Source organism: Bubalus bubalis, chromosome X, assembly GCF_019923935.1.
Source record: "Bubalus bubalis isolate 160015118507 breed Murrah chromosome X, NDDB_SH_1, whole genome shotgun sequence".
In the NCBI taxonomy this organism is placed as follows: Eukaryota; Metazoa; Chordata; class Mammalia; order Artiodactyla; family Bovidae; genus Bubalus; species Bubalus bubalis.
In genome coordinates this window covers 131142042-131169658 of record NC_059181.1, presented here as the reverse complement: position 1 = coordinate 131169658, position 27617 = coordinate 131142042, and the positions used below count along the sequence as shown (strand labels likewise).

General features: G+C 41.3%; 1 protein-coding gene and 1 long non-coding RNA gene across 8 annotated transcripts in view; one reads left to right on the top strand and one right to left on the bottom strand.

Moving 5' to 3' along the window:
* The window catches only part of LOC123331754, a 210135-nt gene extending 199975 nt beyond the window's left edge, over positions 1-10160 (top strand). Inside the window, exons 3-4 of one of the 2 annotated variants that reach the window (XR_006548513.2) lie at positions 9774-9843; positions 9956-10160. This is a non-coding gene — a long non-coding RNA (uncharacterized LOC123331754). Of the gene's footprint in view, positions 1-9773 lie in introns of both variants that reach the window. The other variant, XR_006548512.2, reaches the window with a different exon arrangement.
* GRIA3 (glutamate ionotropic receptor AMPA type subunit 3) overlaps positions 1-27617 on the bottom strand; it is a 309119-nt gene that overhangs the window by 119396 nt on the left and 162106 nt on the right. For all 6 annotated transcript variants that reach the window (XM_006064985.4, XM_006064986.4, XM_025277145.3 and 3 more), the window contains one exon: positions 3271-3324. In XM_006064985.4, the coding sequence (XP_006065047.1) occupies positions 3271-3324 (54 nt within the window). The remainder of the gene's footprint in view (positions 1-3270; positions 3325-27617) is intronic.

Here is a 27617-nt window from a genome sequence, read left to right as displayed (position 1 = left end):
CTGCCCTGACCAGATCACGTCTCTGGCCAATGCTCTGAAATCTTTCGTTTCTTCCAGGGATTTCAACAAGTTAGTTTTTGCATCCTTTTGTTCATTCTGAAATGTACACCTTGACCTGTGACCTTGACCTTGACTTGAAGCAATCACAGAATATCCAAGTCTTCTCATTTTAGGATTGCTACCAGGAAAGGTCCATGTAAAAGCACATGGAAGTCTTTGCCAGATAGATAGGACCCGGTAGCAAAGGGGATGTTTGGAGCTCTGGAGCAGGTGGTTCCAGAAAGCTTAGGCAGGCAGTGTGAGTGTTTTTGACTTTGCATTTGTAGAAGAAGGCAGTGCTTCTGAATAGTTGTTGCTCCAAGATTCAGACAAGAACCTGTTCCCTTGTGTGTGTCCTCAACTTTTGTTCAGCTGGCTCATCTTGAAAGGAAACACCTTCTTAGCTCCACTTAACCATTTTTGATTATCTAAATGATGTCTAAATTGTTATGGTTTGTTGTGTGTTTATATGTATATGTGTCTTTGGGGTATTTTTATCTGCTTAAAAAATCTGGTAACCACAGAAGAGATAATGCATCTCATATTTTATCAGAGATGAGTAACAATTCCTATCTGTATTGACCATATGAAATTTAATATAGAGAACAGGAGCTTATGGAAACATGTGGCTCGGTGTAAATGGAAAGAAGGTCACTAGAGGAAGAGAAGGAGTGGCTGCTGAAAGTATGGCAAACAAATTCACGTTTTCATCATCCAGACTGACATGACACTATATATTCCATTCTTTCTGAGGAAATGGACTTTGCTTATTCCTATAGTAGGCATCCTTCCGTGGTTGCACAATTTTGAGATCTGTAGTAGGCACCCAGCTGACCATTTTTCTCCCCAGCCTTGTCCTAATGATTCTCTCTTGCTGTTCTGTCACTCCATACTCTTTCCCTTCCATCAGGTCTGGTTCTCCAAATGGAAACCAAAGTGCTGAAGGATTGTCAGTAGGATTAGGGAAGCCCAGTTAGAATCCAGGATGGGCAAGGTCTTTGAGATCATCTGGTCACCTTCTGCCAACTGAGACAGTCATTGATGTGCTTGGTTCAGGGTCAGATCTTTTAACACAGAAACTGCCTCCAGGCCTTGAGTTGGCTAACAGTCTCCAGCTTCAGGTGCCTTCAGGATTTGCCTCAGTTCTCAAGAAAGAGGTGTGTGCTTCCCAGACAGCTGCCAGCCAATGGCTGAGCAAGGTTGGGGGACAATGGCTTGCCATTTAGGGGCAGCATGGGGGAGCTCCCTGTTGTGCTATCCCATGGTCTGAAGATTTTTTTTTATGAAACTTCCTTCCTTCGCTGGTATCAGACCTGTGTTGTGTTCTTCTCTCTTTTATTTTTCACATGTATTATTCCCAATAAATTGTCTTGTACCTCCACTTATATGTTGGTATCTGCTTCCAAAGGACCCAACCAATACATCAATGAACTCCCCACTCCCATCTGAGTTTTATAGCAAGGAAACCGAGGTCGTCAAAGGTGAAGTGACCTACTTAACGTCCCATAGCTAGCTAGTAGCCAAGTCAGTATGACAGTCCAAACTTTCTGACCCCTAGTTCAATGCTCTTCCCCAAACTTCAGTCATGCATGTAGCACTACAACTGCATACACTCTAAACAGATTTTGCTGTATCTGTTTACAGCAACATGCTATTGTTTACTTGATACATTTGACAGATAAAAATTTATTTCCTTTGTTGTTAAATCTCTAACCCTGTACGAAGTAACACCATCCATAAAATTTGGATTTTGATGTGCTAGTTTTATGGTTTTCTAATGCATAGTAAATAAACACATTGACCATTATAATAAAAAAAGTTTGTGTGTGCAATATCTAAAGTCATCTCATGTACCATCAGTGATGAGTGAACCCTAGGCAGAAGAGAGGAGAAAGGGGGAGGGAAGAAGAAAGAACGAGAGGAAGGAAGGAAGGAGAGAAAGCAAAATACTTATGGGTGGGGAAGCAATGGTAAAATCCATCAGTAAGTGCCTCAGGTACCTTCCTGTAACTTCCATGTTTCCTGCCAAGCCCTGGTCTAACCCTCAGTGAGTCAACAAACATCCTTTACTTATCAGTTACCTAAAAACAAATTGGATGTACTCAGATGTAAATTAAGAATCAAGATTTCTCCTCCCAAAAGAATCAATCCGTTTATCCCTACAATAGACTGAAGTGCTCCACTTTGAGCAATTTATTGGAGAAGATGCATGCAACATTTCAAAGCAGTAGCTCTAATCTTCATCTTACGAAGTGTTTGAGTGCACACACTTCTTAAGAAGAAGGTTTAAGTAACATTTTCTTACCCATTAAAAAAAGTCATTATTAAAACAAAATAAGATATTTTTCTTCGATTTAAGAAATCTAAGAATATAATTACAATAATTTCTCACCTTTGTTTCTGTTCTTTTGGTTTAAGAGCTCTGTAACGATTCTCTTGTGCTAATGAAATAAATTTGGGGATAGAACTCATATTATGTAATAATTTAATAGATTCTTAGTATCAGTGATAATTTAGCATTCCTCTTTCATTTCAGGAAGATAGTATTATTCAGAAGCACTGCCAAACAGATATTACCGATTTAGAACCCATTTTATAATTCCTAAACCAATTGTCCTTTCAGAGAAAAAAGAGCTATAAACCAACCTTAATGAAATACTAATTTCTAGAATGTCACAAAGTTTAAAGGCATGGGGACTTTGAAGTTAAAGATTCAAGTTGGATTTTACTATACTTAGAAAGTTGGCTATACCCTTTGACAAGATCACTGAGTGTTCCTTGTTCAAGCCTACTTTTTCACATCTGGTTTGAAAAGATTTGGAAGTGGACTGTTTCTAGAAAGACAAATCCAGTACAAATGTACACATACGCTTGGATTAATTGGGGGAAAGAGTCTGTTTCTTGTATCCTGTGTGCCTTGTTTTACATTTCAAACCTGATTAAAATGGTTGACATTTCAAATCCAAGTTAAATTTAAGAATAATCAGTGAAGAATCATATCAAATTATTATTTTTTTAAATGAGGAGAGAATATAAGCTTCACAGCTAAAACAGAGAGAGCATAATTGAGAACAGGCTATTGCATTCAGGTTTTTATATTTATGGACTCATTTCTCCAAGTGTCTAAAAAACACACTAGGCTTCTCTCATATTTCTTTTTGAGATAATTACAGGGGACACAAACTAAACAGGATATAATGCCCTGGAAAACTTGAACTCTGCTGTTCTTACCAGGTTAGCAAGCATGTAGTGGTAACCTCTTGAATGTTTCCCCAGGATCACAACCTGCAGAAATAAAAGATAATAAATGTCGTTTACTCAAGGACATTTTTCAATTGCACAGTCATTAGGATGGCTACAGCAAATTATTTTAAATAATCGACAAAGTGTTCGGTCTTTTATCCACAGTAAATCATAGTGAATTGGGCCAGATTGCTTTTTGTTGCATTTTCCTTTCAGGCAGAAGATAACAGGACGAACTGCTAATATGAAAGTTAAAAATGTCAACAACAGGGGCAAAAGAAGCTGTCTAAACTTCCAGGTCAGTAGCATCAATGTCACTTAAAATAGATGGCAAAAGTGATGAAGCTGAGGAGCCCTCACCCGTGAACTAGATTTCTCTACTTAGCTGCTGAGCCAGAAAATGGGCTGAACTTTGTATACAAATTAGAAAATAGAATGTATGGTACATTTTCCTTTCTTTATCTGGAATGCTTAGGGAATAGAACACACAAAGAATGGGGTTAATGGGATTTTCAGGTTAATCGAGGTTGCTTTGGCTTATTGAAAACTTTTCTAGCAGAAGTGATTTGAGGGGGGAAAAAACTTTCCTAAAATGCATGCCTGCCTTTTCCTACCTTAATATGAAAGACTTGTGAACATCTGTACGTCTTTTGGTGCTGTGACACCCTAGGCTGTGGGGCAGGGGACTTTTCCCCTAGGGGACCTCTGGCGATGCCTGGAGACATTTGGTTGTCCAATCTGGGAGGGCTGACAGTGCACAGGGCAGCCCCCACAACAAAGAATTATCCAGCCAGTAGCGATTCCCTGGTGGCTCAGATGGTAAAGCATCTGCCTGCAGTGAGGGAGACCCGGGTTCGATCCCTGGGTCGGGAAGATCCCCCGAAGAAGGAAATGGCAACCCACTCCAGTACTCTTGCCTAGGAAATTCCATGGATGGAGGGGCCTGGTGGGCTACAGTCCATGGGGTCACGAAGAGTCGGGCACGGCTTCACGAAGTGTCAGTAGTGCTGAGGCTGAGAAGCCATGCCTTAAGGTCATCACGGTTAGCCTAATTTTCATGAGAAACACTGTATCAGCACCAAGTTTTACAGTTCACACAGTGCATTTTTATTATCTGAAAACATATAGGTGGATTGAATACTTTCCAACTAAAGGTATCGGTTGGAAGTTGGAAGTTTTTGACAAAATACCTGACATAAGCTTATTTCCTTACAGTTAAGTACAGGAAAAATCCTGGTTAATTTAGGATTTTATAAAATGTCATTTTATTGAGGACTGACTATGTGCAGAGTAGTATATGGGAATGGGAACAGGGCGGGGGATAAAATAGAGGTTAAAGACACTTCCAGAGGCAGAACCAGGTTTTACAGAAGCTTGAAGCTAATTTCACTTTACGAGCCCTCTTCTAGAAAAATAACACAAAAGTATGAATATCGTATTTGGAACTTGTGCAAATAAAAGGCCATTAAACTTCATCATACGTTCCTCTATGGACACAGCTGTCAAGGGTCTAAGAACAATTGGAGAAAACAACAACATTGTGTACATCTCAGACCAGAACTACATATAAAGGGCCGCTATGATAATATTAAAACTAGCTACCCTTAACTGAGTGCCTAGTATATGTAAGCACTATGCTAGGTGCTGTATTCCCTGGAACAATTTAACAGCTTAAGTACCACTGGTTTCATTTTGAGATGAGGAATCTCAACCAAAGAGAATTTTTGTAATTTACCCAAGGCCATATAGCTAAGAAATACTAAAGCTGGACTTAGAACATAGGTCTGTGTACCTCCAGAACCCACTCTTGGCAGTACATTACATGGTTTCTTAATATGTGCTAAATGTCAAATGTCAATAATGACTTTATGTTCTTGGAGAAGAGGACGAAGAGACATCCACAGTCTGCTGGGAGGGATAGAGGAATGGAAACACACATGTAAATAGCATGCTTATTTTCAGTCATTTCAAGTCCAGAGAAGGAGAGAGCTGATTTCAATTAATTTAAAATATAAGCCACATATCTAACTGATTATTTATGGAGGGAATGAAAGGTTAATGATTGTCTTGAGGAGGTGATTTCTCACACCGCCATGACATAAAATGAGCTGTTAGGTATCTGCTGGGATGTATTCTTCAGTGTCCGCTGGCAAAAAACGTCCTTCTTGGTGACATCTGTTAACTTTTGATGGCAAGTTGGGACCATACATTTGTTGAATTTTTAATTCCCTGACAACCCTCAACACAATAAAATCAGGGGTGTTTGAGTTCTGTTAGAAAAATGAGTCAGATTCCTGAGACATTTGGGAGAGCTTGGAGAGAAATAAAGAAGTGAGCCCAAAGGAAACAGAGTAAGTCTGTCTTGCCAGACGCAGGCTTTAGTCTCCTTTGGAGAATCAGGAAGACAAGAGGGAGCCAGAGAAAACATAAGTATTGTTAGATGAGTCCCCTCAAAGAGAACCCAGGTGCCCAACCTTGTCACGTACTCAGCTTGATTAGAGGCAAATCACTTTCTCCAGCCTCCATCACCTTATCTGTAATCTTGGACCAGGAGCCTGGCCTTTCCTATCTCAGCAGTATTGTCAGGATCAAACTGAATAACATCTGTAAAAGGATTTGGGATGTGCCTCATGTAATAATGTGGGGTTAAATAACTGTGGAGAGGGGTCATTTACTAAGATATTGTTTCTGTTTCAGAAAAACTTGAAGCTATTAGAATACCCACTTTAACCCATGCCCAGATGGTCTGTGTCAAACAAACTCACTTATTTGAACTAGCTCTCTCACAGTACTGCTTAAACTGGAAGAGATGGGAAAGTTATCTAAAGATAGGAACCTTTAGGTGTCACAGAGACTTAAAGGCTGTAATTATTTCTTCATCTTTACTTTCAGTGCCTTCTTCACTCTTAGTTAACTTACAGTTCCTACCAATCTTGGTTTTCCAGTTCACAGTAAATGAAAAGCTACAGATTGAAGGAGGTGTCTATGGAGAGAGGGGAGTGATGTTAGAATGAGGTACATTGGCAGCAGAGGAAGTGATGGACTGATTTAAAGAGGAAGGAGGAATCCAGGGAAAAAAAATAGATGACATTATACTACAGTATAATCATGGATGTTCATCCTGAGTGCCTGAGTCATCAGGGTATGGCTTGTTGTGTTCAGTAATTTCTGCTGAAAAACCTGGGGAAATTAGAATACATTTTAGGGAAGGTTTCCATCAGAAATGCTCAAATTCCCAATACCTAAGATAATACATTTCAATTATCTCAAGATCTTACGTAGGACAGCAACAATCCTATGGATGTGAGCTAAGTGAGGCCTCAGTGCCAAAAGTGTCATGTTTTGCTCTTGGTCTTTCCTTTTTTTGAATTTTTGGTGCAGGGCTTGTGGGAAGAAGGGTGGGATGGAAGGCTTGTGTGTAATACTGTGCACAAATGAACTAGTTAATGACAGTGGTTCTTGTTCAGTTAGTCTTAAATCTTTCTTCTTTCCATCTGTTACAAATGAACAAGGCATAAATTGTACCCTCAGTTCCTTAATGACTCTGGTAACCAAGAGAATATTCAACTTTGCTTTTATAGCAATTATAATCGCTCTTCCTGAATTAGTTTCAGAACTTCAAGTATAAAAGCCATTTTACAGTCTACTGTGAAATTTCAGGAGGAAATACCCAATTCCCAAATCCATGTTGTGTATTCGCTGTGCCTTTCTAAGATTTGTTGAAGAAGATGGATGGCTTGATGTGATGGCAGATATGATCTATGCAAGAAGGGAACAAGATAAAATTCATTGTTTTAAGGAGATTTATTTTTATGCCCACAAATAGGACCTGAAAGAAAAAAGTGCCACAACCCTCATTCAGTGAGACTTAGACAATAGTTTTATTCACAGAAGAAAAAGCTCTTATATACAAACTCACTGAACCATGCATGTAGCAGAGCATTAAATTATTTGTTACAGAAGTCAGTGAATCATAGTCGACCTACTGGGGGGAGACGTCCCCTTGTTGACACCCCCATCCACTTCTCTGTGAAATTGGGGGCTGGGTATTATTGAGCAGCTAAAAATAATTCAGAAAATGTTGAGTTGCTTTTCTAGAGGCCCTTTCTTTTCCAATTTAATGCTTAATCTGCATAATTTTAGAAATTTGAAGTTAAATTGCTCCATAAGACTACTTGAGAGAGGCCCACAGACCCTTTGGGAGCAAAAGCATCTGTTTTTCTATGCTCACATTAAAAAAAAAGGATGTGTGGAAAGTGTCTATGTTTTTTCCCCTTAGATCCATCTGGTATGCAGATTAAGTTATTTGCAGACCTAAGTATCTCCATGTTTGGGTTTTCTACATCAGTGCCAAAAAAGGATCTATGTATAAAGATTGATCTTACTTTGAGTACAGAACATGCCTTGCTGTTCACCTTAATCTGTTTCTCTTTGATTTAGGTATCCTGAGAATGTTTGGAGGGCTGGGGAGCGAGATGAAGCAGGTTTCTGGTGTTAATTCACCAGATTTACCCATTGTATAGATATTTTCTCTTTAAGAAAAAACTATTAGACCACGTGTGTGTGTGTGTGTGTGTGTTCAAAGAGAAGACATTTTTTTTCAGTCACCCTCCCTTTTCTGCTTCCTCAGTTACAAGAAGATACTGTTATCCTGTGGCAACCTATCTAATTTCAGCAGATTGAGATTAGAAAAATAATTCTAAAGGAATTAACTTCTGATATATGTAGCAGAAATCAGCCTCAGAATATGCCAGACTTCCCAGAAGAAACCTTCCATCAGATATGATAAAAGCCGTTCATTTTCTTGAATGAAAACCCCAAGCTACTAAATTGCTTTAGTCTTAGTAAACATATATCAGAAGTCAATTTCTTTAGAATTATTTTTCTAATAATCTCAATCTGCACACACTGAATGTCAGGAATTCATATTGCAGGCATCTGACTTGAATAAATGTGCTGGATTAGTGAAGCAGAAAAGAGTCAGTCACCCATACCAGAGTCAGTCCAATGGCGATGGGGAGGGTGTAGACGGAAAAAGAAAGGCTGAAGCTTTTCATAAAGAAGGAAAATGGGAGGATAACCGAGAAATTTCATCAGCGTGTATACTGTCTACAGGGAAAGCTTATGCAGAGAGAAGGCAATTGAATAGGCCATCCAATAAAATGCTAGGATGCGAGGATTAGAGGACAAAGATTTCACCCAAGAACATGTCTTTGGGAAGTTTCACTTTCCAGATTTCAATATTACATTCACTGTGACTGAATAGAATATGTAGAAGATTTAAATAGCAGGAGAGGCAAAGAGAACATACAAATAAGAGGCAATAAAGAGCCACAACTAAGTTACAGGAGCAACAGATCATTCTTGCCTGGAGGACTAACAGACCATTTCAACACACATTGATCTTGGTGAGAACGCCTCATTGTATTAACCCTAAAACATTATTTCTCAAATTTCATATCCTCAGAAATTTCCTTAACAATTTGTATCTATCCACGTACCACGCTATCATTTTCTTGATATTTATCTCTATAGCTGCTTGTTTACTTAAATTTAGCAGTGTCCAAAGCAATAATATCCATGAAACTACATACAAGAAAATAAATACAACTGTGTGAAAACAAAATCTATTCATCCAGATGTCACTGCAAATCCTCTGGTGTACCATCAGGAGTAGTGGCGAATATTGCCTTAATGCAGCTGTGTCTTTAGGGAAGAGAATACAGACCATATCTTCCTGTCCAGACAAAACAAGTTTTATTTGCCTTATGGTTCAAATCTTAAGAGTATCCCCATCTACTTTCAAAGGGTCATGAGTCTTGTAAGGGAGCAAGATGATGGGCAGTTTGGGAGGTAGCAGATAATGCCCAAGACTGCGTACAAATGACAAATGTGGAAACTTACAAAGGCTTTCCTAAGGCAATTTACTTGTACTGCCCCACCTAGGAAGCCCAGCAGCTTTGATCAGCTAGAGTTCTTGGTCATAGGGCAAATAATAAATACTTAAAACGTCTGGTCTCTTCCATCAGCCTAACTTCCAGTAAAATGATGCATTTCCAAACACTGTGTCTTTTCTTAAAGTATCTATCTCATCTAGAAGACCTTTCACAGCACCCTATTTCTATTTGCAATACTCTAGGCTTTTTTCCCAAGAGGTGAGGTATGGGTGATTTAAACTACTATTCAACCCAGAGTAATACAGCAAGAAAGAATATTAGTTTCTCTTCAACATAGCCATATGTCTGACTTTTGTAGTCTCTGCATTTTGTATCAGCTATCTCCCTAAATCACTGATAACTTATTTTAAACAATATATTTTAAATAGCAGTGTCCTTTATGCATTCTTTTATGAAATTTACTGTCAACTTTTATGTTCACACTTACAACAACTTTTGTTTTAATATTTACAACTTTATGCTATATCAAGTTGTATCTTAATGCATATCAACTTTATGCTATATCAAGTTGTATCTTTTTTCTTTTCTCTGTAGATGTTTTAAAATTGGACCCAAAGCCCTATAATCTTGAATCTCAAGACCTACTTGAAGGACTATACAGGTGGTGAGTAGAAGGCTTGGCAGTGCCACTGGATTCGTTACTTGGATTAAAGAAAAAGGAAAGGCATCATCTGGCATAAGGCTGAGTAGTCATTCCAACATGTGTTTTTTTCCAGCCACAACCACTTGGATATGGGCGGGATATTGCAAGACTTCCTTCACTGGCCCAGGACCCACACTTTCCCATCTGTAGATATTTATCAGGATCAAGAATTCTAGTATCTCACCTGAAATGATAGAGTTGAAACTTGTAAGAGTCTAAAACTCTTCATAGATGTGATATGAATCACCCTGAAAGCTTACAAGAAGTAATTTGTTAAAGATGCTGTTCTAGAAAGAGCTGTGAACCTTGGAGTCAGGTGGTTCTGGATTCAAATCCTACCATTTACTTATTAGCTCCATTACACTGTGCAAAGCCAAACCATGGACGGTTGGGTAGAGTTTTAGACGCCCAGGTTCATCCCAGGATGTAGAGGCCTTTAAGCTGGGAAGGGAGAGGAAGAAACATGGGGTGTGGAAAATGAGATGTTCTCCTTCAAACTCCTTGATTTTGCCTCTGTTAATGCATTTTCTGTCTGTACAATGCTTCCAACATTTGACGCCCTACTCTGGGAAATTTTCTGATTGCTGAAGGAAGCAAGTAAACATGTCTTCATTTTCAAATAAAAGAAAATATATCTCAGAAACCCAGTGTGCTTCCTGGGCTTTTGGTTTTCAGGATAGTTCCTTACTTGGCAAGTTTCTCTCTCTTCTGGGAGCTGTGTCGTTTAAGTTTATCTCAATTTGCAAATGGATGACAAATGATAGAAGCTTAGTTTCTGGGCTGTAAAATACAGAATTCTAATTTGCAAATGTGTGGTTTGGTCCTTCACTTTCACTATTTGAATTTCCATTCTCTTCCTCATCTGATAGCTCATGCACTTTTGTGATCATGCTGATACAATAAACTATTGGTAGCTTTAAGTTAGCCATGGTGGAAATATTTATTGGTCTGGCCAAAAAGTTAGTTTGAGTTTTTGTAAGATGGTATGCAAAAGCCCAAATGAATTTTTTGGGGTAATCCAATACATCACAGAAATTAGCCAACACTACAAATTAGGACTCCCCCCAGCCTCACCTTGAAAGTCAGTTTACCTGCATACCACTGGACTCAGAAGTACCCAGTGGATGGAAAGGCTGCTTCTCTTAACCACATTTCATTCATTCCTTCTTTCAGTGAACATTTGTTGAAGGCCTGCTCTGTACCGATCCTGGGTCCAGACACTGGGGAGGCAGAGGTCACCAGAACCTGGTGCTTAGCCTGGAGGATCCCACCATTAGAGTAGGAAAGATTGCCAAGTTAAGAGACAGCTATAACCCATCAGGAGAAGTGTGAGAACAGAAATATGTACAGCATACTGAGAATGATTAACTCATAACCTGCTAGAGATAGAAAGGACTTTGTCTCCAACTAAAGAATTTTTTTCCTGTGGTTTTTATAATTGGGAGCCTGACAAACAGGTGACTTAAAGAGAATGCTATTTTGAAAACAAAGAGAGATGTATTTCAGAGGGCGATTTCTCGTGATTTCAGGAGAGTCTTGCTGTTTTACAGTGCTTACACACTAGAGGGGAGATTTTTATTTGGACCAACTATAGGGATTTGTTGTAATGGTAAGCCAGGGCTGGCTCCATAAGAAATTGTGACTGATATGGTTCACTGGAAAAGCTAAGTTAGAAGGGCTATGCTGCTAAGTCGCTTCAGTCGTATCCAACTCTGTGCGACCCCATAGACGGCAGCCCACCAGGCTCTCCTGTCCCTGGGATTCTCCAGGCAAGAATTCTGGAGTGGGTTGCCATTTCCTCCTCCAATGAATGAAAGTGAAAAGTGAAAAGTGAAGTCGCTCAGTCATGTCCGACTTGTAGCGACCCCATGGACTGCAGCCCACCAGGCTCCTCCATCCATGGGATTTTCCAGGCAAGAGTACTGGAGTGGGGTAAGTGGTTATATAGTAAAGAAAAGGTGATCTGCTAAGGGCATTGCATCCTAGCTTTGCCAAGTCCAAGTTGTGAAACATTAGGCAAATTACTTGACCTCTCAGTTTCAGTTTTCTAGCTGTAAAACAGGGAACATAATAGTTGAGAGGCAGTGAAGTAGGGTGGTCAAGAGTATAGGCTAGACTACCTGGGTTTAGGTCCCTACTTTGCCCTTTAATAGCTATGTGACTTTGGGCAGTTAACTTAGACTCTGTGATTTAATGAACTTGTCTGTAAATGGGTCTATCATTAGTACCTACCTCACAGAATTGCAGTGAGGAATAAATGAAATGCTGTATCAATGTCTACAGCTCCTAATACAGTGCCCAGTGCTTATCCTACCTATCTTAGTTACATGTCCCCTTCCTTATTGCTACTGTGATGTTCCCCCTATCTATCCTTCTCTGTAGCAATCACATCTATTCTTCAAGGCATAGCTCATATGCAGCCTCCTCCATGAAGCCTTCCCTGATTTTATGTCCTCATTCTTAAAATGGAGAGATGTAGTTTCCTGCTGCTATGGGGTGAGGGATTTGGAGAGACATCAGAACTTGGTGTGGAGGGGTATCAAGGGCACTGGTCTGGATAGCTCTGGGTTGGAGGTACAGGGAAGGAGCTGAGGTTTGCACTTAGAGCAGAGGGGTGAATTGAACTGGGGGTAAACCAACAGCAAAGTAATTTGCACTGCCACCTGCCACTGTCCTGCCTCCAACATTGATCAGACCATTGATTCAAACCACATAGAAAGTGTGTCTTGGAAGAAGATGCGTGTGGGGAGGCAGGGGATGGTTCTGCCCACAGACAAAGAAGCGCAGGCCATCACCTAATTTTTCATGTGTAGGTGTGTCACAGTGTTTCTGCCACAGAAGAGAATGAGGGTGGGGGGACAGTGAGAGGGGTGAGAGCAGAAATTTGGCACGGTCAGTAAGATGGATGTCTACACCATTACTCAGGGGTCTTGGATTGCCCCACTCTGACAGTAACAACTGGACTTGGCCAATCTACACTTCATTTCAGAAGCAAGGAGGCATGGCTATTCCAGGCTTTCTCACTTGAATCCACAGAGGCTGTGGCGGTAGAGAGAACACTAAGGAACACGATCCACCTTCCTTGGAGGCTCAACCTTGGGGCGGCATGGATCACCTGGGGTGTCTGTGAAGATGCGAGTACCTGGGCACCACTCTTCAGAGAGTCTGATTCACAGAGTCTGGTTTAGGACCCTGGAGTCTGCGTTTTAACACACAGTTGACTGTGATGCGCACCGAACTTAAAGAACTAGCTATCTGTATGATAATAAATGCACTTTGAAAAACTAAAAGCAGGATCATCCATGATTGAGTCTCATGGAAAGGAGTAGGAAGGGAGATATTGAACTTATGGGGTGCACCCTTGGAGAACTGCCCTGGGAAGCCCTGGGCAGGCAGGGGCCAGCCTGAGGACACCTGCGCAGACGCCTGGGAAAGGTGCCAAAGGGGGAATTTCTGTGTAGACCCTGAGACAGAGATTAGAGGACCAGTGGTTTCATTGGTAGGGGAGTGATTCCAGGATGCGCTGGTAGGGGAGTGAGGACATAGCAAAGGGAAAGAAGCCAGCACAGGTACACGGATGAACAGGGGCGTCTGAGTACCTTTGGGTCTGCTGCTCACCCATCTGAAGGGCCAGGAAGTTGAAGTCTGTGTCTTTCAGTTCCCATTCACCACTGGCTGGTAGCTTCTGTCAGGAGGATTAATTCCTCCCCAACAAGTCTGATTTATCTGACTTCAAGTGAGAACAGCACATGCTGACAATAGGTGCTGTTGGCATGTATGAAAAAGGCAAGCGCCCAACAAGGGGGGGCACCGGCAGTATCTGCTGTAACTGCAATGACATGTCACATATGCTGCATTCTATTATCTACATATTGCTTTGATTTGCATCACTGCAACTGATAAAAATAATGAGGCAGGCAGTAAAGTGTGATGGTCGTGGGAATGGCCTATGGAGTCAGACTGACCTAGAACACCAGTTTCTCCTCATTGTAGCTGAGTGACCTTGGACAAGTCATTTCCCTCACTGAGCCTCACTTCCCACATATGTAAACTAGGGCTCATAATGACACCTATTGCATTATGGTTATTGTAAGGCATAAATGCAGAATTCCAAGCAGAGGGCTCGAGATATAAGGGGGCTAAAGCAATATTACTTCCCTTTATGCCTCCGTCTCTGTTTTTTTGTAAAGTAATTTAACTTATTTTTTGGCCACACTGTGTAGCATGTGGGATCTTACTTCCCCGACAGGACAGGGATCAAATCCAGGCCCCCTGCATTGGAAGCATGGAGTTTTGACCACTGGGCCACCAGAAAGCCTCCACCCCTTTCTCTTTACTCAACTTGTACCCCCATTGTATGGCACCAATGTGGTACTTAATGTTTCTAACGTGGAAGGCTTAAGTACACCCTGGAGAAAAGTCCACATTGCTCATGAAGCAGTTGATCGAAGGTGCCATCGGATTCATTTTGGTATTTGGCAAAACTAATACAATTATGTAAAGTTTAAAAATAAAATAAAATTAAAAAAAATAAAATAAAATAATACAAAATCTAGAAAAGTAAAGGGGATGGGCATTGACCAAGTCCAGATGCTGGAAGACTTTCCCCCTGGGGAGGAAGATATCTTTTAGACTAAATGTTGAATGATGCAGGGAATTGTTTTTGGCAGAGAGAAGGGAAGGAGGATCCCAGGTGGGAAGATGCCCTGGACAAGGTCTGGTGAAAGGACAGAAGACAAACGTAAACTAACATTTATTGAGCACTTACTCTGTACAAGGCACTGTGGAAAGTGATTTTTTTTAACATGTTTTATTTCATCAAATCCCCACCACAACCTTGCAAGTTAGGCACTATTATTAATTTGATCTTCCATATTAGGAAACTGAAGCACAAAGAACTGTTGGCTGATTTGCCTGAGGCCTCATAGGCAGAAAATGGTGAAGCCTGGAGTAGAAATCAGATGTGTCTGACTCCAAGCCCAGTCACTAAGTGTGAGCAGCCATAATAATAATTACTAATCATAAGAGCTATCATGGTTTCTGTGGAATGATCAGCTCCCACTATGGATTCAATTCAATAAAGACTGAGCACCTCCTGTTATTATGTATTATTACCTAAGTGCGGAGCAGTTTTAGCCTGAATCTTTGGAAATTCTCCTTTATTGTGGGGCACCCTGGGAATTTTCCTTTGGTTTCCCCCTAATTATTTCTTAAAGCCGTGGGCTTGGTTCGTACGATTATGACTCCAATTTTCGATTCCCTATCAGCATATGACACGAGTTGTCATTGTTTAATCACAGGCTGCACTTGTGATGAATGTTGGATAATCTGAACAAAAGCACAGGAAAACTAATTAGAAGGAACCAAAGGCAAGAGGCTCACAGCCTTGAACAAGAGACTGTGTGAAGGTTTCTAGGACTCAGTCCCTGAAGCTCTGACAATGCATTTTGATCCTTGTGTGAATGCAAATGAACGACTCCATCCCATCATAGGCAGTTTGTCACAGCGCAGGTTATTTAGCTGGTTAATTAAAAGTCTGAGTGAGCTGGTGCCTATCTGCACTGGGCTCTGAAGATAGCCAAACCTGTGTTCTGACCAGGCAAGTTAATTTAAAATAAGTGACCTCAATTGGGTAATGGCTGCAGGTTCAAATTCAAGAATCGCTATAATTAGTCCCAGATGGATCTTAATTGTTCTTTCAGGAAACAGTGATGAAGGCGGAAAGAGAAATGCCCAAGCCTAAAGTAAAGGTTCGGAGGAGGCAATGGCACCCCACTCCAGTACGCTTGCCTGGAAAATCCCATGGGAGGAGGAGCCTGGTAGGCTGCAGTCCATGGGGTTGCCAAGAGTCGGACATGACTGAAGTGACTTAGCAGCAGCAGCAAAGTAAAGGTTATTTGCCATATCTTTCCAAAAGCAGGGGAGCTGACTGGGGCAGGACATAGTTAAGATGGTATAGCAAGACTTCCATGGCTGCTGTCCAAATGTGTCCTTCCAGACATAGAGTGGGCATAGCTCTTTTGGAAACAAGAAGAATTCAGCGCTCTTACCTATGTGATCTCAGGCGAGTTATTTAACCTTCTTATGTCTGTTTCTCATCTATGTAATGGAGAAAACACTATGAACGCTACTGACCTCAGAGGATCGAAGAAGATGCTGTGCAAAACTGCTTTTAAAAAAATATGTAAAGCTCTACAAGGCGGTATTTATTCTTGCTTTAATCCAGAAAAGTTTCCTAATCAGATTTGTGGTTTTAGAGTATATGGGTATGCTAGGCGTGTTCCTCTTTTTATGTTTTCCTTCTACTCTGCTGTAAACCAAGTACCTTCTGAACTACACCCCTTGAGATGTGAGAGGATGACAGTTGGCAGGATGTTCAGCATCATATCTGTGTGATGGTACGTGATGTTCTAATTTCTTAGGAGGTGCGCCTGCAGAGCTGAAAGGGATTTCGGCTTTGTGAGCTTTGGGAAGAAATCAGAGTGCACACGGTTAGCGTTTTGCACTACAAAATCAGATCTGTCTCCACTCGTGTTAATGTGAATCTTTGACTTGAAATTACGTGCGGGCACAGCACTGCGGTACCACGAGGTTAGTGTAAGCCACAGTGACAGTGGGATGGCTTTATCTTCTCATTTTTTATGTGAATACTTGGTTTCCCTTCACTGTTCTGATATGTTCTAATTACCTATCTCTTCCCAAGCTCTGGCAGCCAACAGTAATAAGAATTTGTACAATGATAAAAATAAGTGAAAAACTCATAACCCAGTACAACACCCTGGAAGACCAAGAACTTGACCATTTGGGGATGCACAAATGACTGTTTTTGAAGCTGCTTTTTTGGTCCAGATTCCACTTTTTAAAGGGAATTGTACTGTGATGCCCATTTGAGTCCCCCTTAATGGAATATAAGCATCTAAGACAGAGATTTACAACCTGTGCCGACTGACAGTAATCACAACTATTTATCCTTTAAGCCTAACCAAAACTCATTAAAGGAGCTTGCTTTTAAATCAGAATCTGCGTTCTGTCTTGTTAGATGAGCCAGCACATAATGGAGTCGTGTCTCCCAGAACTGCATTGCTATCAAAGGGCTGTGCCTTTTGCTGAAAAGAGCTTGAGGTCATAAGGAACAAATAAACAAAAAGCCCTGGCTCCACATTAGCCTTCACCCCTGGGAAACATGCATCCATGGTATGGAGTGGCAGAGAGAAGAGCTTTGCAAGGATTTTGTAAAGGTTTAAGCCATAGGCTGTTGCATTCATTGCTACACATCTCCCTGGGGAGTTTGTGTGGTGTACTCTAAGCAAAAGCCACAGTACGCAGTGCACCGAGGACTGGGAATTATTCTCCAAGTGATAAATGCCAGGACTACCCTCCCCTCACCCCGAAAAATGTCAAGAAGCTATTTATTTAACTCAACAAATATTTATTGAGCACTTACTAGGTTCCAAACTGTTTTAGGTGCTGGGGATATGGTAATGAACAACACAAAGCACCCTGCCCTCAGGAAGCCTGTATTCTGCTTTGCTTGTCTGGTGATCACTCCCACTTGTAAATTTCTACATGGTTTCTACCTCTCATCCTTTCCTCAGACTACTGATTATTTACCCAAACTAGGCACATGTCCTGTCATCCCAATTAGACTTAAAGAACTTGAGGGCAGGGCCCCAGTTTAAACTAATTAGTGTATATATCATTCAGCACAGTGCCCTGTATGCAGGTGTTCAATGTTTTTGAATGATGAGAAAAAAGAGGACTCCAAATACAAGGGAAAAAGGATGAGACTTTCTATTGACTTCAAATGTCATCTTTCTGGTATAGTATGTTTTCTTACGAATGGACTCTTAACCTAAACACTAATAATTCCAGGTAGTTGGGTGGGAAGTGGGATGGGGGTGAGAAGGCAGGTGGCCTTTTCAAGGGAGTCCGTATGTAGATATCTGTTTGGTCCCTGTATTGGCGTAGTCTTGGGTGGTGTGGCGCAAGGAAGCTGGACAGTGGAATCAGATCTGGGTTTAAATCTTTTCTCTTTCACTCACTGCTTGTGTGGCTGCTATATGTATTAGTCTCTCTCTCAGCACCTTAGTTTCTTCATCATAAAATGATGGGGTAGTTTAATCCCTAAGCAGAAACTTCTCATTTCAGATATCATGCTACTGTATTTCCTAGTGGAAAAATTCTGTTTCTTGAGGATCAAAAAGTCGTGATGAAAGATAGAATTGTGTTCTGGCCAATATAGTCTGTGTTCTTATTGGTATCAAAGTTTCAACTATTCTGCTTTACAACATCTGAGTTACTCTCTGTTTCCTAATTGGCACTGCTTATTAGCATTCACTCTGACAAGGGAGCTTGTCATATCTATGCAAATACAAATTTCCACCCCCTTTCACCAAACCAGGTGAACTATTGGCCCCTGAAGACTCAGTTCAACAAGTCATCAGGAACAAGCTGTCTGGGTCTCTAAGTCAGGCATGTTTCTTGTGCATTCCCATTAGGATCTTGTTCCTTTCTGTCACTGCAGTTAGACCATGATCATCTGTCTACCTGACTGCTTCTCTATGAACTCATGAGCTCCTTGGAGACTAGAACCATGTCTTCTTTGTTTTTCACCTTTTCTTTAAACTTGCTACTAGTTTTTATCTGGGACGACAGACCCAGGCAGCACACATAGGGATGTCTTGCTTTCAAGGACAGCTTGAAACCATATCTTTACATTTCAGCAGTTCTACTGGAAAGGATTGTGCATAAGAGCCTTCTGTCTCCTTTTCTCATGCAGCTAAGAAGATAAAACTATTCGCTTGTTTCTGCCACTTCAAATATTATTCTTATTTATGTAGATTCTATGAAGAGAACACTTGAGTAATGGGTTCTTTCCAGTTTCCACAAAGAACCAAGTCTGAACTAGTCCTCTGTATGCAAAAAAACACCAACCAACCAAACAAAAAAACACAACTTTGTTCGATGTGTTGGGTTCTGTTGCAGTGAGATCACAAACAAAACCATCCCCATCTTCCTCTGGAGTACAGTAAAGGGAAATTCATCTCCATCTGACAACTTTTCAGCTAAGCTCCCTGAGCAAAGCCAATAATATGGAACTCATGAAAACAGTTTGAAGACTGAACGGCTTTCTCTATATTTGGAGAAACAGTACCATTTTCTCTTGGCTCATAAATCCTCCAGTTCCTGGACCATTATGAACATGGCTCTTTTTCTTTAAAAAAGAGTTTGATGGCAAGATTATCATGCATGCATTCTTGATATGAGTTAAGAAAGTGAGGAGAATGAGTTGTAGGTCACCAAGTGGTAGGGACCACTAGAAAGTGGCTAGGCATTCATGTGTATTGTCTCTTGGGGTGTTGAGATCTGTGACTGTAGTTAGTTAAACAAGGGATGTGGTGGGAGCTGCAGTGGACAGAATCATGGGCGAAGAATACTACTGGGGAAGTTGTCTTGGGCATAATCTGCCCTCCCACTTAGTCTTGGCTTCCCTGGTGGCTCAGATGGTAAAGAATCTGCCTGAAATGCAGGAGACCTGGGTTCGATCCTTGGGTTGGGAAGATCTCCCAGAGAAGGGAATGGCTACCTACTCCAGTATTCTGGCCTGGAGAATTCCATGGACAAAGGAGCCTGAGGGGCTACCATCCATGGGGTCACAAAGCGTCATGACTGAGCAACTATCACTTTCACTTAGTTTCAATATTTCACAATTAGTGCTCTATCTTCAACAGGTTGAGTGTGAGAAGCAGCCCATAACTCTTCCGGGGAGGAGCCCTGGACAACACTACCCTCCCCTAATGAAAGCCAATGACTGAGGCTTCGGAGATGGGTCTGCAGCCCCCTGTTAAGAGCTAACGGCTCTGTTGGGAGATGCACTTTACTGCCACTCCTTGAAGCTCTCTCTGAGCAGCTTGGTGGTGGTTGCCATGGACACCAAGCAGCAAACAGGCTAGGGTCAGAGTTTGAAGGATTGTGCTGTGCTTGAGTGGGTGAGACTGAAATTAAGTTAATGTGTGTACAAATAAGGTGGGTTTCTTTCTTTCACGACTTTGAGAAAATGGCAACAAAGCAGTCTGTCAAACAACAATTGATTTTATATTGGCCAGGGAAGAGGGAGGAGAAGCAATTTATTGAGTAGGAGGTTCTCCAGTTAAGCACAGGCAGTAGTTTTAAATAAGGTCAAGAGAAGTGAAAAGGGCTCTCAGAGCTGTTGAAGAGCTAGTAATGATGAAAAGGCACTTAAGAACGGCCATTAAGAAGCTTTCTATAGTATCTTCTTAGAGGGCCTAGTCCCTTGCTTCAGGGTCTCTGGATCCTCATTTCTTAATCTAAGACCCAACATTACTGAGATTTCACTGCATCTGATTCTGCCCTCTTATTTACCTCTACAAGAGTGTGTGTGTGTGTGTGTGTATCTTTTAGAAAACATTTTTTCAAATAAGTTCATCCAGTCTTCTATTTTCTGTGTCCCCATATTTTTTTTTTTTTTTTGATGTGGACCATTTTAAAAGTCTTTATTGAATTTGTTACCACATTGCTGCTGTTATATGTTTTGGGTTTTTGCCCAGGAAGCATGTGGGATCTTAGCTCCCCGACCAGGAATTGAACTCGCATGCCCTGCATTGGAAGGTGAAGTCTTAACCACTGAACCACTGCGGAAGTCCCCTGTGTCCCCATTCTTAACATTGGTGGGCACACTTCCTGCCAATGCTGAGCTCTGAAAGAGACAGTACCCTTCCTGCCCTGTCCTCAATAATGATCCAGTTATAGGCAGAGCCAAAATTTCCTCTGTTGGAACAACTTACAGCATGGAAATAAGTTAAAGCACATAAATTTGAACTCAGAACTCTTGTTGATGACCAGTTAACCCCACTATGGTAGGACCAAAAGACCATAATCAAAGTACTTGCCACTCTCTTGGTAGTGCTCACATATCCAAATCTTTAAGATGATTGTAATAAAGTAACAGCACAACATCAAAGACAAATACAAAGACTGAATATCTGGGGACCATGTCCTAACCACCAAACTCTTGTGTGACTTCACCATATCAGTCTCCCTCTCTTGGGACCTGCCTCAGATTATACAAGGAGCTTAATGCTCTTTGAGTTCTTGGACTCAGTGACCACATGTTCCTTTCTTTATTCATTTTCCCCTCCTCTTTGAAATGAGGTGCAGTGACTCTATAATGCTTGTGGACTTGCCCTTGCTGGGGAATCTTAGAATACCTTAGAGAAATTGTCTGATTCATCTTAACATCATTCTGGTAAGGCAGGGGAGGAGTTTTCTATTTTATAGCTAAGTAGATGAAAGGTGAGGTGACTGTGTAAGGTCACCTGGGGATCTTGAGACAGAACTCAGCCAGATTTCTGGTCTTTTACCTATAGTGCTAGATGACTTCAGAAGGTATTTGTTAATTGCTATTCTTTTTCAGAGTAGGGTGTTGGTGCTACATGTATATCTGGGAAGCTGCTTGGTAGTTATACTTTTAAAAGGTTGGAGAGAGAATAGTGGTGTCTGGCTACTAATCTCTTCCACTTTAGCTCTACCTCTAGTGCTTGTCTGCATGCTAAGTCACTTCAGTCGTGTCCAACTCTTTGCCACCCTATGGACTGTAGCCTATCAGGCTCCTCCATCCATGGGATTCTCCAGGCAAGAATACTGGAGTGGGTAGCCATTCCTTTCTCCAGGGGAATCTTCACAACCCAGGGATCAAACCCACGGTTCTTATGTCCCCTGCATTGGCAAGTGGATTCTTTACCATTAGTGCCACGTGGGAAGCCTCTGTAGTGACATGACACTAATTGTCACCAGTATCCCCGAGCTCTGGCCTGGGCCCATTGAGTCATGCCCCTTACTTGTCAATTTGTTATAACTTTTGGATAGAGACAAATTCGACCCTGTTGAATCTGGATAGAAGGCAAGCTGCCCCAACAGGAGTGGGATGAAATTGACTGAGAGGGCCCGGTGGGTGGTTGCCAACAGTGGCATCAGACTGATCACAGCTCCTTCCCACACTCAGTCTCACTGAAGTCCAGACCTTGGCATGCATCAGTCAATGGCCTTTGCCCTTCAGTGTCAGTGCAGTGAAGAACTTGAGTCTGTACATTTTATTTACAGTTACTTATTTTGCATTGGCTTTGTGTCTCTCTTATAAGGGAGTCTTGGGGTCTAAATTATTTAAAATACAAAGGTCCTGTGGCAATGTGAGTGTGAACCATAAGTAATATTTTTAAAATGTTTTTTTTATTGTGGTAAAAGGCACATAATGTAAAACATACTATCTTCATCATCTTTGTACAGTACATTTGCACTAAGTACATTTGTACTGCTGTGCAACTCTCACCATTATCCATCTCTCCAAATTTCCACCTTCCTAAACCAAAACTCTGTCCACATTAAATGCTAACTCCCCGTTCCCTTTCCCCCACCCCTGGCATCTACCAATGTGCTTTCTGACTCTATGAATTTGATGATTCTAGGTATCTCCTATAAGTGGAATCAGACAGTATCTCTCTGCACCTAATGTATAACAGTAAGTAGCTTTTGTGTTGCTGTTGTAAACTGTGGTTCTTGCAGCCCTTATGAACCTGTTTGTTACAATGTCTGTTGAAATCTAGGACAAGACTCCTGTGATCATGAAGCTGTGTGATGAACCTTCTAATTGCTATATTTTGGTTGCTTTTAATCTGGGAAATTTTCCTAATAAATCTGGATAATGATTCTAAAAAAATTCATTAATGTTTACAAGCCAGTAATTGTAACCCCCTAGGAGCTTGTCAGCCCCTCAGTGTCCGCAAAGGCTTAGCTGGGACATTCACAGCATCAGCCGTACAAAGGAACAGGTGTCAGGGTGCTTTCCTCCCGTGCCAACTGAAAACATATTCAATGCCTGTAGAGGGATAAAATAGTTATCTGTGGTTAATGTTTCCTTTTTTCTATTTTTTAAAAGGATGGATCTGAGGTCTCACTTGATTTAAGTGATGTCGTTAACTCAAAGGAGACTATTTGTATTTTATTTTCCCATTTGAACTGGTTCATATTTTTATAATTTTAGAATAAGATACCAGCCTTGATCCTAAAATGCTGGTGTTAATGGGTGGAAGAGAAAGTCTTTTGATGTAATAAGTCTTTACTGCAACCTATCGTACTTTTCTTTGGGCAAAGGGCATCTGAGCAGCAGTAACAGTAGAGAGGGATATAATAGGCTTGTGATAAACAGACAGACCTCAGTTAATCAAAACCCAACTGCCAGAAATTCTTAATTAATAGGAATTCCCCCCAGGCATTTTCCAGATACAATAAGGACTGATGAGATATTTATGTATATGGATGTGGGAAAACTTTGATCAACCCGAAACTTATTAAAGGGGACATTTGTTGTTCTGAATTCTAAGGACAGAGGTAAATGATAAGCTTCCAGGCTGTGTCCTGACCTTGGAACGTATCATCTCTATCTCTCCATTCATCTGTGTCTCCAAGTCTAAGCAAAGCTCACTGATATTGAGGCTTGCAAGATTCTCAGTCAGCAAAGAAACTCTCAGTGATGGTCACTAGCCTGGAAATCTGAGAAAGCAGGAAAGTTGACTCACACATTTTGAGATACTTATCATACTCTGCCTTCCAGAATGATTGCATTGCCTTATCACCCCTACTACTGTAGCATGGAAGACATGTCCTTTCCCCTCCCAACATATCTAGCACCGTGTGGGTCAAAGGGGTCAGACTCAATCAACAGTTCTTGAATTGAATTTCCTACCTGGTTTTTCACAGTGCTGGGAATCACAGCCTATTGGAACGGGAAGGGACCATCATATTCAATACACTCATATTCCATTTTAGGAAATGGAGGCACAGAGCAATAAGGTGACTTTTTAAAATCATAAAGCTAGGTCTCCTGCTTCAAGGCTTTTGTACTCTACTTTAGAAAACTCCAGAATGTTTCCAGTCATCCCAAGGACTCTCATGACGTTCCTTAATGAAAATTAATTTGAATTTGTGATTTTTTTTTAAAGTAAAACCTCCAAGCTTCATAGGAAAGAATCAAGTAAATAATGAGGTATCACAATGTTTAAAAATGGGGGAGGGGGAGGGAACTGTTGGTTGAACACAGGCATTTCCTTTGTGAGACCAAAGCTTCTATCATCTGAAATAAACAAGATTCTTGCTGTTTTGAAGTAATGATCTTGAATGAGTTTTTCCTCTTTATTTTTCCAGAGGGAATTTGCTTCTAAATATTCACGAAGCCAGTCTAGCCAGTCTGATGTGAAGTATGACCAGAGAATCAGATCATCTTTTATAATAAGCCAAAGATTAAAATCTCTAAATATACACTACTGAGATCTGCTACTAACTCTTAGGATAACTATCTTTGCATTTTGGGGAACAAGTTTATTTAAGGCTGCCAGTGAGTGTTAAAATCACCTAATATGGTGAAGGTTTTTTTACTGCAAGTACAGAATTCGACTCACTTAGGGCCTGGAAAACAGAAGTCTGGACTTCAGAGAAACAACATGGGCAGTGAGAATCTTTAAGAAATCTAACCAGAGGCTTTGCTTTTGGGACACTGTTCTGCAATTTTGGGGTGCATTTTTGAAGTATTGATTTATTTGGCTGCAGTGGGTCTTAGTGTATCCTTAGCCATGCAGAATCTTTAGTGGGGACATGTGGGATCTAGTTCCCTGATCAGGCTTTGAACCTAGGCCCCCTGCATTAGGAGCACAGAGTCTTAGCCACTGGATCATGGGGTGTATTTTTGCTTCAAAATATGTATTAGGGTAGTCTAGGATATGTTAAATAATAGCATTAAATTACCACATCATTACGGTAAGAAACAGAGACGACTGGACACCATGATTGGTGAGGTAATAAAAAGCGTCCCTGAAGAGGATGAATGAGGCAGCCAGTTTTCGGTGAGAAACCTGGAATGGTTGGAGGTGGGGAAGGAAAGGGTTCAACTGCTAAGAGATGAAGGAAAGCCAGTGGGTGTGCTTGGCTACATACTCATCTATGTCTGGAAGTGCGCCCATTAGGAGACTGGGGAGCAGGGAAAGCAAAGAGGAACGGAAGTCTTTTTTCACATATGGGCCTTAAGATGTGCCTGGGAGAAGAAGATGGACAGGCGCGGGTCTTATATACACTTTGACCTTTTGTTGTTGTGGTTCAGTTGCTAAGTCATGTCTGACTCTGCAACCCCATGGACTGCAGCACGCCAGGCTTCCCTGTCCTTCACTGTCTCCCAGAGTTGGCTCAAACTCATGTCCATTGAGTAGGTGATATAGGCCAACTATCTCATCCTCTGTTGCCGTCAATCTTTCCCAGCATCAGGGTCTTTTCCAATGAGGCAGCTCTTTGCATCAGGTGGCCAAAGCATTGGAGCTTCAGCATCAGCCCTTCCAGTGAATATTCAGGATTGATTTCCTTTAGGATTGACTGGTTTGATCTCCTTGCTATCCAAGGGACTCTCAACAGTCTTCTCCAGGACCACAATTCAAAAGCTTCAATTCTTTGGTGCTCAGCCTTGGTCCAACTCTCACATGACTACTGGAAAAACCATATCTTTGACTAGACAGACCTTTGTCGGCAAAGTGATGTCTCTGCTTTTTAATACACCATCTAGGTTTGTCATAGCTTTTCTTCCAAGGAGTAAGCGTCTTTTAATTTTGTGGCTGTAGTCACTGTGAGCAGGGATTTTGGAGCCCAAGAAAATAAAATATGCCACTGTTTCTGCTTTTTCCCCATCTATTAGCCATTAACTGATAGAATCAGATGCCATGATCTTAGTTTTCTGAATGTTGAGTTTTAAGCCAGGTGTTTCACTCTCCTCTTCAACCCTCATCAAGAGGCTCTTTAATTTCTCTTCGCTTTCTGCCATTAGAGTGGTATCATCTGCATATCTGAGGCTGTTGATATTTTTCATGCAGTCTTGATTCTAGCTTGTGATTCATCCAGCCCAGCATTTCTTTGACTTTATATTTTATTAAATTATATTAATTAATTGATTTATATATTTTGGCTTCACTGGGTCTTAGTTGTGACACTTGGGATCTTTGGTTGCAGCATGTGGGATCTAGTTCCTTGACCAGGGATTGAACCTAGGCCCCCTGCACTGGGAGCACAGAGTCTTAGGTACTGGACCTTGGTACTGAAGTCCCTGACATTACATTTTATGATTAGTTTACTCATATAAAAAAATAATCTGTAGGCTTTTCTAATTCCTTTAATTCTACAGCCCATATGTACCTAGCATATACTATATTATTTTACCTTTGTTGAAATGTTGCTCTCTAACTTGACTCACATTGCTAGGGGCTATTACAAATTTTAAAAAGGAAAGAATGAAAGAGAACTTTTGTTTCTGCCCACAGTGCCTAGTATATTACTCTGAATATAAGCCCTTTTGTGATGTTAATCTCAGAACAGTTGACTGGTCCTTGTCTGAAAAATTTTCCTTGTAAATTGTAATAACTATTCTAGGGGTCTGACACCTTTGCCTTTCTTCTTTTTTGTGATTTGTCTCTTGATTATGCAGTGATTTCTTAGGTAGCTAAGCAATTTTGTCCACTCCAAGAGGTCCTATTCTATGTGGCATCTTGTTTGTTTATCATGAAGATATGGCCCCAGATTGCCCTTTGAAATCCAGGTAAGTAACACCTGCCAAATCTCTTATCTATTTTTGTCTTTCGAAGATTCTGAAAGACTTCTCATTCATTCCACCTATAGACACATACTGGCAAATAAATGGCATCTTGTTTGTTTCAAGGGGTCTCCAGTGTAGCTGTTTTCTCTCCTATCTGGTACTCCGCCAGGCATATAATGTGAATGTCATGGAGAAGACAGACCTGCATGTGAAGTTCAGAACCATCACTATGTGGTGGTGGAAGAATGTTTGTCTCAGCTTCTAACCATGCCTCTGAAAGCAGGTCTCCTGAAGTACTTTGGAATGCTGAGTACAGAGAATCTTTCTTAGACAACCTCTAGTGGAGAAGGCAATGGCACCCCACTCCAGTACTATTGCCTGGAAAATCCCATGGACAGAGGAGCCTGGTGGGCTGCAGCCCATGGGGTCACTAAGAGTCAGACACGACTGAGTGACTTCACTTTCACTTTTCACTTTCATGCACTGGAGAAGGAAATGGCAACTCACTCCAGTGTTCTTGCCTGGAGAATCCCAGGGACGGGAGCCTGGTGGGCTGCCCTCTATGGGGTCACACAGAGTCAGACACAACCGAAGCGACTTAGCAGCAGCAGCATCAGTGGAGAAGGCAATGGCACCCCACTCCAGTACTCTTGCCTGGAAAATCCCATGGACGGAGGAGCCTGGTAGGCTGTAGTCCATGGGGTTGCTAAGAGTCAGACACAACTGAGCGACTTCACTTTCAGTTTTCACTTTCATGCACTGGAGAAGGTAATGGCAGCCCACTCCAGGGTTCTTGCCTGGAGAATCTCAGGGACGGGGGAGCCTGGTGGGCTGCTGTCTATGGGGTCACACAGAGTCGGACATGACTGAAGTGACTCAGCAGCAGCAGCAGCAGCAGTGTTGAAAAGGATCTGACCAGATGTAGGGTGAGTTGTGGCAGTGGGCATGGAAAGGAGAAGGAAACATTTGAGTAACTTCTCTATCTCTGTCCCTTCACACCTATAATTTATCCTAACCATGTCCTCTAACCTTCTTCTTATAATTTTTTTTTTACTTTGGATAGGGTAAAAAGGAATATCTATGGGATAAAGCAAAA